Below are 14,663 nucleotides of genomic sequence, written 5' to 3'. Positions count from 1 at the left end.
TGATCATCCTCATGGCCATCTTCCACCTGCTCAAACAGGTCCATGTTCTTCTTGTGCTGGGGGCCCCAGAGCTGGACACAGTGCTCCAGCTAGGGTCTCATGAGAGCAGAGCAGAGGGGGAGATATCCCCTCCCTTGACCTGCTGGCTGCGCTTCCTTTGATGCAGCCCAGGATGCAGTTGCTTTTCTGGACTGCAAGTGCACATTGCCAGCTCATGTTGAGCTTCTCACCAAACAACACCCCCAGGTCCCTGACCTCAGGGCTGCTCTCAATCTATTCCACCCTTTACTTGTCCATGGAGTCCTTAATGTAGGACTCCTGACCCCTAACTGCTAATGATGTAAAAATGATATGAAATAAAACTAGCTTCTGTATGTATTGTTAATACGCTCTTCATTCCACTTTTTACAGCATGTTTGCATTCCTTTCTGAGGTGTTCAGGTCATAGGTTTTAGCACCAAGAGAATTTTCAAATTCATATAATAAAGAAGAAAATGTAGTCTAATTCCTTTCAGTTTGTGCTGCAAAATGTTGTTAGCAATTTATGCCTCAGATATGCCTCAGAGCTCATCGTAAGTTCTATAAACAGGCAAATAAACGTATTGCCAGTTCTTCTGATGTCCTCTCACAAAGCTTCCTATCAGAATGTATTTATAGAGCTAGAGCATGATGATGATTCTTCTCACAACAAGAAAAAAAAAGATGAATCTAATAGTAAAATGTATGTTATTCAGGGAAGAATTGGAAGCTTGGTCTTCGGATAGCTAATTTATGTGAAAGCTATTTCATAGTGTGTATGGTCTGATTAGTCTTTCATAGACCTGAATGCTTTTTGGGCTGAAATCTAGCAGAACAAGGGTTTGCAAACAAGTTAGAGTATTCCTAATGAAGAAAAGGAGGTCAAAATATTAACAAAAGCATTGTGACATATATGTTCAGCTGAAAGGCTGTTTAATCATACCCAGTCCAGTACGTCCTTGATGAATCAGTTTAACAATTGTCAATGCATCTGTATACAAAATGTAATGAACATAAGAGGTGGATAGGCTAGTGTACTTACTGACAGATCTGATATTTATGTTGTAATATATCTAGGCACATATGTGCATGCGTATTTTAATACGTATTTTAATCCTGTTATGATCAGAACACTTGAAAGAGTTACAGACAGAATATGGAAAACTACAGCTGGATGTTTACCAGTTTCAGAAGAACCAGACTAACCTTCAGAGAAAGTTCTCATATGACCTGTAAGTATGCCCTTCTAAATAATGGTTTCTGGAGTTGTGATTCAGTTATAACCCTAAGTATTCTTGTGATAGCTGCATCACTGTCAGTAGATGTGTAGTTTTAAGATGAAAGCAGCACCTGACAAATCTAAAATTGCTCGTGGTTGATCTTGGAGAAAAGTATAGTCCTTGCAATGCCCAGCATCTCAGTAGGCGCAGATTTCTCAAGCGCTTCACTTTCCTTCCATTGCAGGAAGGGAAAGGCAATATTCTCATTTAAGAGCTGGGGGAAAAGGCAACACAAAGAGGCTAAATGCTGAAGTTCGAGGACTAAGACATAGGAATACCCTTCGAGAAGCTGTACTTCACTGAGTTGTGGAGGTCACACAGCAAATTTCTGATAGAGTTACAGTTCTGCAGTACACTTTGTACATAGTCATGTTTTTTTAGTTGAGATTTCTCATTGAATATTGAAGCATGGATAACTGAACACGAGTACCTACCAGTATCTCTGGTAATACTGCCACGTATTTTGGCTATTTCTAGGATTTTTTCATGGCTTCTTTCTGTTCAGTGATGTTCTTGTCTCCTCACTAGTATTCTCCCCTCTGATGTGCTGGTAGAAAAAAACTACAAAATTTGGTGTTTGTGTGCTCTCATAAGGATTTACATCACGCTTGTATTGTTCTAGTGATATGTATTTTTCCAACCGTCACATTTTAGCCAGATTTTTTAGGAATTCTGACTAGAAGCTCAACATGTTAATCAAAGAACCTGAATTTTGCAGGCCAAACTTGAAAACTTGAAATACCTTTTTTTTTTTTTTTTAATTGTTTTTATGTTTGTTCTTCATTTCCCTGAATTAAGTGTTAAGGATTTGTATTATCACATTTGGGATGTTTACTCATTGTCAGTTGGTTATGTAGTATGTGTTTCTCTTTTTTTTTTTTTTTTTTTTTTTTTTAAGACGTTGTTACTCATTTAATAGAGATGACCCAAATGGAATATATGGGTGGATTTCCAAAAATGTGGGTCTTCTAACATAAAAGTAAAAGGAAGTCGGAGATTTAAGTTTGTACCAGCCTTTTATTAAGCCGTGTTGCACTTACATGTCGGTCAAGGTATTTTTTCCCCTTAAAGTTTATTGTGTGCCACAGCTGTGGCATAGCTGGGACTCCTGGACCTTTTTTGATGTTGTTTGCTAGCTGGAGAAGAGTATCTGTTTTCTAGTGTCCTCCTTGGAAGGCTGTGGTCATCAAGAATAAATAGATCTGTAAGTGTATGTGCTGTACAGTCATGCCCCACATGAGTGGTAAATCCTTGAACTACTGGATTGATAAGCATGTGCAGGAAAGTGATACAAAGTAAATGTAGTAAGCCTGGTGTCTGAAAACTCACACTTGTTGCCCCTATCTTGCGAAATATTTTCAAGTACAGTGTGTACAAGTACAGAGATGAAACCATACTACTTAGATGGGTTTGTGTGGGTCAAGGAAGGTGCAGAGACAGGAATGATAATTCAGCCAAGCACTAGATGAACAGGAGCTAAGCCGCTAACTTGTCTGCCTTCTATCAGTCCTAAGGCAGCTGCACTATCTCCTGCAATCCCTCTTTGGTAATCCACAAAACCAGTTGTTATCTCAGTCAAGAAGCTACACTTTCTTCACTAGCTTTGCTGAATAATATTTAGATGTTAATTTTCTGTGACCATGAGAGAGTGGCCGGCTATACGACTGCAAGCAGCAAACCCTTACTGTTATGACAGACGAGGCACTAGTAGCACTGTGTAACTGTTAAATTTATAAATAAAATACTCTCCTCTTTAAGAAATATCCCTGTTGGAACTCATCATAGCTACCAAAGAACTCCATTTCTGTAGCATTTTGTTGTCTTACAGCACTGCACCTTGGTGGAATATTGAGAAAGGGTGTGTTTGGTTTGCTAGCAGTAGCTTGCATCTGCTTTTGATGTGACCTAGTACTTCGCTGTTTCCTCTTTGTATCTAAAACCCAAATATGTATTCCTATTATTATAACAGAAGATTTTCAGGATCAAAACTGATTTTGACTTAACTGAAATGGACTGATTAGTCAAAGAGAAGAAAATCTGTGCAGCTTATTAAGCTGGTATAGCAAAAGCAATTTAAGTTCTTAAAGAGGAACTTGGAGCACCTGCGCCTTGAGTTTGTCTCTAGGACATAGGTTAACATCCTCTTTTTTTCCTATGGACTTCTCAAATGTAAGCACAGGTAATAGAACTAAGAAGATTTAAAAAATAAATAAACAAAAAGAATGGAATAAATAATGTTACCAAACATCATTTTAGAAGAGTTGTTTTATGGATGTGGATGAAAGTTCATGACTACTCACTTGTTCACGTCTTCTCCAGGTCACAGTGCATCAACCAGATGAAAGAATTAAAAGAACAATGTGAAGAAAGGATAAATGAGATCACAAAAAAAGGCAGTGATGTATCACAAGTCAGAGAAAATAAAGACTTCCCAGAAGATTCCAAGAAAAGCGGCCAGGTATGGTGGAGGTAGTTTCTTACAGATCTTTTTCTGTGTAATTCTTAAGTGGTTCTCCTCCTTTCTGCCATCTTCAGCTAACATTAGCTCATCTCATTAATACTGTTCTGATTCACATCTGTTGAATGTTTCTCATTTATGTGAAACTGAGAGATTCTGGATACAGAACAAGGCAGAGGCTGCAGGAGACCTTGCTGTTCTCCAAATTACTGTCTCTGAGTTGGGCAGAACTCGAGGGCTAATAATGAGAGTGGTGAGGAGCCCTTTCAAGAATATTTGTGCTGCTGAGCTTTGGTCCTTTTGACTTTGTTAAAGGAGTTGACAAAGCTTTGTGTGTTGAAGTTGGATGAGGATATACGATGAGGATAAATGTACTGTGAATCACTTCAGAGTACCAGCAAGCCTCAAATATGATACTGTAGTCCATAGGTCTTCACTAGAGACTTTGAGGTTCATCAGTAGGTATAAAAGTGCCATGATTTTCCACATGAACACAAATTTCAGACTTTTGCAGTAGGAATGAGAGATCAAATGGGGAGATCAAATGTTTTAGTTGTTTGCTTTTGGTTATTCTGAATCAAAAAGGCACGAAAAGCATTGCTGTATGTACTTTGAGCGGTATCAGTGGAATAATGGAAGCTTGCCAAAGGGGGTGGCTGTGTGCCCACCCAGTCTTTCCTCCTGGGGTGCAGAGGGTGGAAAAAATGCTGAGAAAAAGAATTCTCAGATGGTCACGTTGCCTTGGCATGTGAATTACTGCTGCTTCTTCAGTGGCGTGGGGTTAGATCACGAATAGGACTTGAGCAGTTAAGCTTGCTGGAAACAGGTAGTGAAACTCCTGGGTGAAAAGGCAGCTAATTTACTTGGATGTACAACAATTTATTTGGATGTACCATTTCCATCAAGACTACAAGCACCTGTGGCTGATGCTGCATTTTTACATGTGACTGCAATTGGGCCTTTTTACCATATGAGTGGCCAACTATCATTGCAAAGGCAAGGGAGTTTAGGTTGCATCTGTCTTTTACTCCTTGCCTAGGAAAAGGCCACTTGGAGAAACAATTTGGTGACTTAGTAAACGGAAAGGGTAAAGCACTGAGAGCTGAATCTGGGTTTTGCAAATAGCTAGAAATGGTTGGGAGAAAATGGCTGAAACATGTTCCCATTGACCCCTGGGGTTCAGATAATGGTTCCATTCTCTGTTCTATTCTCTTCAAAGTCTTTATGTAAAAAGAACAGAGAATTGCTGAAGTTGTGACCTTTCATTCTGGGAACCTGTGTTATCTGAGAGAACTGCAAAAAGAATAAAGCATTAGAGATAGTAAATGCTAGCCATTTATCCCTTTAGAAGAAAGTGAAAGTTCTTGTTTGTCTAACTGAGTAATTTTTATCAACAGTGCCAGGTAAGTGAGTGAATAACAAACCCATCATTTGGACATGGCTAGGGAAACCTTGTACAGCAAAGGCATCTTACTTGATTGAAAGACGGAAAACACAAACCATTTGGAAAGTTGATGCTGGGAAGAGCATACTGAAGAGGTGATCAATTTCTAGTGTTGCCTTGCAGCAGATTTTCATTAACATTGCTTGCACCGGATGTGGTACCACTGGTACAGCTGCAGCCAAAATAAATTCTGTTTTCTTGTGTTTCCTACTGTCTGTGATAGTGCCTTTTATGTCAAGCTGTAACTTCCACAGTAGTTTGTTTGCCCAAGGATTGTAACTTTTGCTTGTACAGGGGATGAGTTATTTAATGCCACAGATGTTTTTAAGTACAGTTTTTAGCTGGAATAATTCCCATTTTTACAGATCACAGTGGCTGAGCTACCGTGGTTTCCCTTTTTTCATGCAGTTTGCAAGATGTACATGCTTATGTAATGAAAAGGTCAGGGTTAAAATAAATGAGAGAAAGAGGATGGAATTTTCTCTATTGGTTAGTTAATAAATACACAGCTACTCTTACAGCTCTGTTTTTTGAGACACTCCTCGGTTGAGGGATATATATATATATATAATGTCTGTATTCATTTCTCTTTTATGTGTTTAAATTATTACTTTTAGCAAGAAGACCAACCGCTTCAACTTAAATTTTTTCAGCATACACACTTCTTTCATTCAACACTATCATTAAAAACTACAGAGTTAGATATTTAAGGTAGTGTAAATTAAGGGCTCTTACGTGTCTAATTAAGAGCTGAATTGCAGCTGTTAAGTTCAGGCTCTGTATTTTTATGGAAGTATTTGTGCCCCAGCCTAAAGTGGAAAATAGATTTTTGTTCAGTGTCTGGTGGAGATGCTTAGTTATGTATAAAAAAGAAGCATGTTTAAACACAGCTTTTTTAGGTTTTAATGACTAGAAGGAAGATAGGGTTCTATTGCAGTAAATTTACCAAATCTTCTGTGGTAATAATTGCTTCTCAGGCTTTCATAAGAGTTAGTGTTAGGTTATTTGTTGTTGATGTTGGGCTTTATGGTGTTGACCCAACAAGGTCTTTAGTTCTGCCTGGCCTTGACTGAGCTTAAACATTTTTGAAATAGCCAAGTAATCATGTCCTACAAATCCTCTGCAACTTCAGTATCTTGATTATTTAAACACTTCTTTCTGCAGATGTTTTCCAAATGACCATATGAAGACTTGGCAACCTCGTATTTTCTTGGCATGCTTAGAACAATAGGTAGCTGCAGTTTATCAACAATTTTAACAGGAAGTTTTTTGACTACTGTATGACTTCCCACACCATGAGGTTTCTTACTCGTTTGCGTAGGCAGGTATAAAAATGTTTGTCTCTAAATGTCTGTATGCTTGTTCTCTCTGGATCTTTAAAAAGATAAATATGTAAGACAAACAGTTTCATTACAGGCTTCTTTTTTTTATGCTGGAGTAGTGCAACATAGCCTCTGGACACACTTTACACGCATGTTTGCGTGAAGTGAATCGACACAGCTCTTGGCCAGTTAAATACTAATATGAGTAAAAGCAGCACAGAAAATTTTGACTCTTGTGTTGGAAGATCATTGAAACAGTGTACAACTTAGCCATTAATCTTAAAGCAGATCATATGGGTCAGACTCTGAGACCAGTCTAGTACCAGCATTAAATAATCCTTAATTCAAAACTCTTCCTTAAGTGAGCTTCATCCAGTTAAATAGATACTGTTGTCTACTTAGTTGATTTATATGTTCTGTTTTGTTTCTTCTTCTCTGAAGCCTGCATTCAACATAGTTTTAGTGCAGTTCTGTACAACGTTGATTAACTGAACTCTGATTATGCACGAATTTGGTTTGCCTGTCCTTGTACTAGCAGTAGGTAATGCCATCTGTTCTTACTGCTCTGCTGGCCCTGATGTGGTAGCAGGGCAATAGTGGAGAAGCGTGCAGCACTACAGTTCTGTGACCCTCACAGCATAACAGGTAGTGTTTCTGGTGAAACAATAGCCAAGAACAGTAATCTCAGCTTTAATTAAATTAACGGTATCTTAAGTTCTTGTGATGTGTTATGTGCTGTTCATATAGAAACATCACTGCATAATCAGGATTGTAATTCCATCAACAGTAGAAAAAATTCCAAGTGTTTAGATTTATTTTTTTATCTCTACTGAAAATTGAATGGATTCTGATCTAATTTTACCTTCCAAATCCAGGAGCAGATGTTAAGACCAATGTGTGTCTGTGTATACTCACTTTATAGGCTGATAGTCAGCTGCCAGCCTTGAAGCAATCCGAGTTCAAGCAGACTGACTCAGAACAGCCAAAAGATGATGAGGTACCAAAAGAAGAACTTACGATAAAACAGACAGACCCTCTGCAGGCTCAAGGTGAGTTAGAAATCACCGGTATCTTAGGAACTTGAATGAGAAAGTTTGTAATCTAATGGAACACTTAAAAATATCTTTGTATACATGATTAAGATGGAAAAGTGATACTGGTAGGCTGAATTATAATCAATTTTCCTTTAGCTGTAGGAGGGTATAATTAGTATCTGTTCAAGTATTTTTATTACTATCATTTCTACTAGTTCAGTTATACTGAAATTGACGTGTTGCATGTAAAGGAAAATAAAAACAGTTATCATTCTATCATAGTCATATCACTCACGTACTGTTGAGAAAATACCTTGCTTTTGGATGCAAAGATTTTTAAGCATGTTTTAAATTTGCTAGTTTTAGTAAATTTGATACATCTAGGCTGCTGCTCTTCTGTACAGAATGGCTGAAAGTTAGGCATTAAAGAGACGCATGCCTGTGCTTTCCATGTATTGTCAATGAGCAAAATGCAAGTAATGGAAATGATACGCAGAAGATGAGATTAGATAACCTAGTGGTTGCTTATTGCATTAAACTCTCAAAAACTATTAATTTGAATGGATGTGCCTTGTGCGTCAGTCTCACAGAGAACTGTGTGTGAGAAATCCAATTTCCTATTTAATTATTCTTTCATGCTATCTTAAATTACAATCCTGGGAGTAATTTTAGAGCAATTCAAGACAACATCTCCATATAATTTATTTGGGTAAATTTTGTCCTGGTGTTTTTTAGTTAAAAATACAAATACACAGGAAAAGCGATGTGGTAATGTCTGCTGAAAGCAATAGCCTGCCTCCACTTCCTCAGTGAAGGCTGTAAGAACAGCCTTCATTTAGCTGAAAATCTGCCCATGTAACTGCTTTGTCCTGAGACGCTTTTGCACACCTAATCTGTTTTATTGCCAATAATGAAATGCAACACACAGAAACCTGATGTTGCGTAGCAAACTGCAATTTTTATTTAAACTGCTCTATTTCACCTGCCAAACTTTTTAAACTCCACATACAAACATTCTAAGTAGGTAGCAATGTGAATATGCTGATAGTAGACAATGCCAGTAGACTTTACAAGTCTCATCTTTTAGCTGTCCCCCGTTTGAAAAACTTGGGTTGTCTTCTGTCTTTCTCTTTGGGTCTGATATGACTGAGAGAAAAATAAGAATTGAATGAAAAAACAAACAAACAACAACAACAAAAAAAAACAGCATTTGTTAAAGGTTTTTAACTTGTGCTGCCACTGAAAGATATTTTTTTTTACTCAATCATTTTTATTGTTTACAGAAAGAATAAGTGGCCTAGCTGCCATCAGAAAACAGGACCCTAAAGCAGAAGAGGAGAAACTTTCTGGTGAACTGAAACACCCACAGGGTTCAGCCAAGGCTGCTGCAGGTCATAACGAGATGCCCCCTGAGTCAGAGAAAGAACTGAACCCGGCTGAAGATGAAAAACACGTAGCTGGGCAAGATGCATTACAGCCGGCCGCAGAGCAGGTTGCCAATGAGGAGGTGGAGAGGGAGCAGCTCCTAAATTATGATGCTAAGCAGGGTGCATCACCACCTGGAAAGGCTGGTTGGTAGCGTGTTGCAAGTAAAGGAATAAAAGTGTGGAATAGAGCATGATTTCTGAAACAGTGATGGCAGCTGGCTGGATATAGTATACGGTTTCATAAAGGTTAGCGTGAGAGAGAAAAGGTTAGTTAATCCCCAGCACGCTTCTACAGCCAGTGGGTGAAGACGGAGGCTTGTGTTAGCGCAACAGGAGCTACCAGGCTGGGTTCTTCTGCACCACTGTCACAGCCTTTCCGTCTGTCTCTCTGTTGTCTGCACACAACGCCTGGGGATATTAGTCCCAAAAACTTCTTGGTATTGAGGCTGTGTAAAAATAAAATGCTTTTGAAAAGGATGAGACACATTACCCATCCAAAGCATTGATGATTAGATAATAGTGCGTATTAATGTTTTGCAGACAGTCATCTTATAATGTTGATGTGTAAACGCTAGCTACCCCTGTTTGAAAATACTCTAGCAACAGTGAAAGTTCACCTGAGACTTCAGGTATCTGAAGTTTATTATCACAAGTCTGCAAAACTGCAGATTGGAGGTTGTCAGCAGAGGTGATGTTTTTTGGCATCTACCACGTGTGACTGTGAACCAGTGTCTCCATAGTGCTGAGACACTGATGTCCTGTCAAAAACAGGCCAGGATCTAGACATGCATCCCCCTGTCTTGAGGAACTCAGTTTTAGGTACGCTTCAATTCGTGGATGCTGCATGGTGCTCCTAGAATTATCAGCACTTTTTCACAAAACAAAGTAGTATTTTCTGATGCAGTTGAAGCTTACAGCATTCATGCAGGCTCAGTTCCTTGCTTCTACTGAGCTCATCCCAGCCTGTCTTGTGTCTGTCTTTCTACCTGGAGTATCTATCCTAAGGACCTCACTACGACCTCTTCTGAATGTGGAAATCCTTCACCCTTCCTTGTATGATGCAGTATTGAATCAGTAGCCCAGACCGTAAACAAGCAGCCTGAAGGACCACAGGAAGTGCCGTCTGTGCTTTTCAGTCCAGTGAATGCATTCATACAATGCATTATGTTATGATGTTGCCACAGGGGACTTGGCAGGGATAAATAATCTCATCTGCATTGCAGTAGTATTTTTCCAACTGCATCAAAAAGATGCTGGCCAGAGCAGGCAGTTCTCCAAAACACAATAGCTGTTTCTGTTTTAACTGAAGTAACAGAACAATCAGGTGCAAAAATAATCCAAAAAGTAGTGCAAGGAAAAACTGTGGTGCAGCCTGTGAAAGGTCAGAGTTCCGGTGAGAGAAAGACCAGCACAGTATTCTTCAGGCTTGATTGCTTAGCAAAAATACCATACTTACGGTGTAGGTTCCTTGCAGCCAAAGGAACCTCAAGTAGAAATGGATTTCTTTTACGTTCTCCAAGCATCCTGTCTGTCAGTTAAAGCTTCTTTTAAAACCTGGAGACTTTTAGGCCTATTACTGCAGATGTTTTGGTCTGAACATGGACAATATATGGCTAAAAGCTTTCAAGCCTGTTTCGAAATCAGTTGTTGTTTAGACAGTTTGGCTTTTCTTTCTCCTTGAGAACTAGAGATTCTTCTATTTTTCTTAACCGGGGTATGCTTATACCTCTATGCCACTATGTTTTTTCTGCCTGGCAAACTGAAAAAGAAAGGTAGGACTTGAGCAGTCAGAAATAATTTACTTCTGAGCAATCTGTATTAAGGAATCTTCATCTTGAGCAGATTTTACTACATTAAGTTGTATGGAGCAGGATGATTCATGACAGAGCAAAGAAAATCTTCCACAGGAAACCACTTTTGTGTCAAGTTAGCACATAGTAAAGTACTCTTTTTATGCTGAATTCAGAGCTTTCTGATTGGTGGACAAGCCAAAACAAGGAGGAGGGAATCTGAGGTATGTTTTAGCAGTGGTGCTAATACATTTAAAAGCAACTCCATCACGTTTTCAGTATCATCTTCAGGTTTTACTGTTTCTTTGGCTGTCATGTAATGTATTCTGAAATTGTTTAATGCTTTTTCTTTGTCCATCTGAATGCATTACCAAATTTTATTCCAAATCCCAAAGGATTTTTATCTTGCTCGTTATACAGGATTTACAGCAAAGGTTTTCCATTCAAAAGGAAAAATATTAAAATGTACTCTTTAAACAGCAATTAATTCAACAGCAAAATAAATTCTGTGCTAGATATTTACAGTAACTGTCTCTTGTGCAGCATAGAACTCATTTAATGTAATGCTTTTCTAGACAATCAGGCACAAGAAGCATTGAAGGACAAGAACGTTGACTACAATGTAGATGAGAATGAAGCTGAATCAGAAACGGACAAGCAAGCAGCACTTGCAGGCATTGCAAATGGTAAATGGGAAAAACAGAATGTTTTAATTCAAGCTGAAAATGTTACCATGATTTTTTGAATGTTACCCTGTAGCAGATACAGCTATTTTTTTATTTGTTCTCTGAGCTTTCTGTAATTTTGAGTGTGACCTATTTTCTTTGTGGCATTACCGAAACTATTTTTTAATGTGTGTTGGGAAGGGGGAATATCTGTAGTTTTACTCTGCCATGCAGTACTAACAGTCCTTTCAGAATTTTCTAGATGAAGACCTATCACTTCCGAGCCTTAAAGAGATTTGTGTCTTTTTCTTTTTTCCTAATTAGTTCAAAACTCTGAAGAAAATATGAAGAACCACTTACATGACCAAATTGAAAAACAAGAGAGGTTGTGAACAAGGGAAGTTGATGATGCAACGTAGTCACCTCTTCCTATAAATGCAGCAAGGATGAGAACAAAGTGATTTAAGAATGCTTGATTATCTTCTCAAGACTCCTTCGATAAGGGCCCAAATGAAGTAATATTTTGTTGCAAAGTGTTAGTACTGTTTCAGTGGTGAAAAAAAATCGTTACATCTCTCAAGGCTTGTTTTAAAGCATCTTGACCTCTGCTGTGACTCCTTCCTTCCTACCGATTATAAAATTGAGACCACCAAGCAAAAGCTGTAGTAACTTTGAAGTCAGGTCACTTGTACAGTCATACAGCAGTCACAGCATGCATGGATTGGTGGTAGATGGGAAACAGTCCTTGGGCAAGGACAGATTTTTTCCCCCTGATCAATGCAGTAGAGAAATCCCCAGCCTGGGTTTAAAAGGGGGAGGGTAAGCTAACTTGCCTTGACAAAACGTGAAAGATGAAAAATTGCCCATGCATGCTGCAGTCTGCCCTTATGCCAATTCTGACACCAGTTTATTGCAGTGTAGGTAGACTCAGCATAATTGTAGTTCCTAGATACTGTGCAGTATGATAAGAGTGTCCTTGGTCTCATAAATGAAACTCCTAGCTTACATGATCTGTGCTAGAAATGAATCACTGTCTTGGTTGTGTTCTTAGCTTTAAGTTAAAAGTAGATTCTGAGGATAGTATCTTCTTAAGAGATCAGCAGGAACGTTTCCTGAAAGCCTTGCTGGACACCTGTTCACACGATCAGAAGTGCAGTGTGGTTCAGTTACCACTAACTTACACAGAATTCAGTCAGACAGACTCCTGAAATTTTGATGAGGCCTTCTGAAACGTTGTGCCACATCTACCCTTTATTTAGCCACTGTCCTCTTCAAAAGAGTAGAAAGGCAAATGCTTGCCATACAGAACAGCAGATTCAGCTGTTCAAATCATCTTCTCTGCTGGACTTGTGAAGGCAGCAAACCAGACTATGCATTTTCCAGACGTTTCTCCTTCTCTCACAGATGAAGCTGTAGTTGTTGTGAAGGTCTGTGTTATACACAACGTATCATGGTGTTAATGTTCTGTAGTCTTTGTCTTTTCTGCATCTTCTTGAGTGTAAACGAAAAACTAGTTTACTTCAGATAGCCTACAACTACCCATCGCTGCAACTGAAACAACCTTTAACTTCAGTCTTACCTGCACTGCGTGTCGCTAGCGGTTTTGAAGATTGTGTCTGTCCTTAAGACCGATACCCACGTTTGGAACAGTCTGTGAATGTGAACCAACCAGTATGACCAGAAGACAGACACGACCAACCTCCCAAACAGGAACTTCATTTAAGAACATACAGATTTGTCAGGGCTTTCCTTCAATGTACGTCATATTACAGCCTCAATGGTGTGTCATTCTTAACTGTACTATGCTACAGCTCCTGTACTTTAAGATGGCTAAATGTGCAAGTGGAGGGGTGGTTCTTTTGTGAATGAAAAGAGTAGGCGTTGTCAAAAGAAGGCAGAGCTCAAGTCAGACAGTGCCTAATACACCCACATCCACAAACAAATCACTTGCAGACTTGCCAAATGTAACTTCAATTCTTTTAAGAGAATCACTAATGTCCATTGCTGAGTTCTTTGTTACTTTTTCACCATCAAGTCAGACTTTACTGGGCTGGGCTACTATAGTAAGAACAGAGAAAAGAAATGTAAGCAGTGAGAAAAGGGGGTAATGAGCATCTTTGACAAATGCTGGGAAACTGGGGATGTTTCTGTTATGCTGGTTCTTTTGCTTTATTTTTTTGCAAAACAGGTTATGTTTTGACAGCAAAATGTTTACATGTGTTTGGAGTAAAATGGGCATTATTTTAGGACTTGATCTGTAAACTTATGTAGCTGAAATAAGTTAATCAGGAATTTAATAGTGATTATTGCAGAGCATACATTTAACAGTATGAAATGTGCAATGAAATGCTGTATTCAAGTTGAATGAATGGCTTTAACTTGAAACTGGTAAAATGCCAAAAAATAACACACCACCTTTGTTATTAACATATTGCCAGATAATTCTTTTAGAATTAGAATAGTTCAGTTAGAACAAACCTACAACTATCAAGTCCAACCCCCGAGCTCTTGGGGGCTAATAAAATGTTACAGCCTATCAATAAGGAAATTGTCTAAATGCCTCCTGAGCACTGACAGGTACAGGGCATCAACCACTGCCTGTTCCAGTGTTTGGCTACCCTTGTATAAGGAAATTGCTCCCTGTACTTCTGTACAGTACCTAAAGTCTGACAAGGCTCATTGCTAGCCAGCTGAATGGTGTCCTCCCCTTAAACACAACCTCCTCTGTGCAAATCACAAATGCTATACCTCTGACAGTAGGGGGTCTGAAAGCCTGTGTAAAAGCAATATTCAGAACCATGATGGAATACAGTCTTATTCTCAATAACTTTAAGTGCTACAGGAATGTAAATAGGGTGGTAGATTTCTAATGGACAAGGGACCTTTGTGTCTACTGTACCAAACTTTAAAGTCCAAGGACTTACTTTTAGTTGAACAAACAAGATTCACTTGGAACTGTGGTTTACATAGTGTTTAATCACTAGAACTTTTACTTGCATGAGGGAGGGAAAGTTTATTGACTAGTCTTCTTGGGGTTAAATTAACAGTTGTCCTTGATGTTTTTTAAAAGCAAAGCCTGATCCATTTTAGATAATCATTTTAAAATAAAAATAATCTTCTCTACTGTGCGCTATCTTGTTCTGTACTGTTGATTCAACTCTAACGTTAATGAAAAATGGGATTGGGTGATCGTTCAAGTTTTTAGAGTTCTGTGAAAGTGCTACG

At 38.7% G+C, this 14,663-nt stretch overlaps 1 protein-coding gene across 2 annotated transcripts in view; it reads left to right on the top strand.

Moving 5' to 3' along the window:
• Positions 1-14,561, top strand: part of GOLM1 (golgi membrane protein 1) — a 32,524-nt gene extending 17,963 nt beyond the window's left edge. For both annotated transcript variants that reach the window (XM_035309470.1, XM_035309471.1), the window contains exons 5-10: positions 1,148-1,250; positions 3,618-3,756; positions 7,445-7,571; positions 8,840-9,127; positions 11,349-11,459; positions 11,763-14,561. In XM_035309470.1, coding sequence (XP_035165361.1) covers positions 1,148-1,250; positions 3,618-3,756; positions 7,445-7,571; positions 8,840-9,127; positions 11,349-11,459; positions 11,763-11,830 — 836 coding nt within the window. In that variant the 3' untranslated portion in view covers positions 11,831-14,561. The remainder of the gene's footprint in view (positions 1-1,147; positions 1,251-3,617; positions 3,757-7,444; positions 7,572-8,839; positions 9,128-11,348; positions 11,460-11,762) is intronic.
• The last annotated feature ends 102 nt before the right edge of the window (positions 14,562-14,663 follow it).

This window comes from Oxyura jamaicensis, chromosome Z (genome assembly GCF_011077185.1).
Source record: "Oxyura jamaicensis isolate SHBP4307 breed ruddy duck chromosome Z, BPBGC_Ojam_1.0, whole genome shotgun sequence".
NCBI classification, from domain to species: domain Eukaryota; kingdom Metazoa; phylum Chordata; class Aves; order Anseriformes; family Anatidae; genus Oxyura; species Oxyura jamaicensis.
This window is presented reverse-complemented; position numbering and strand designations above follow the sequence as displayed.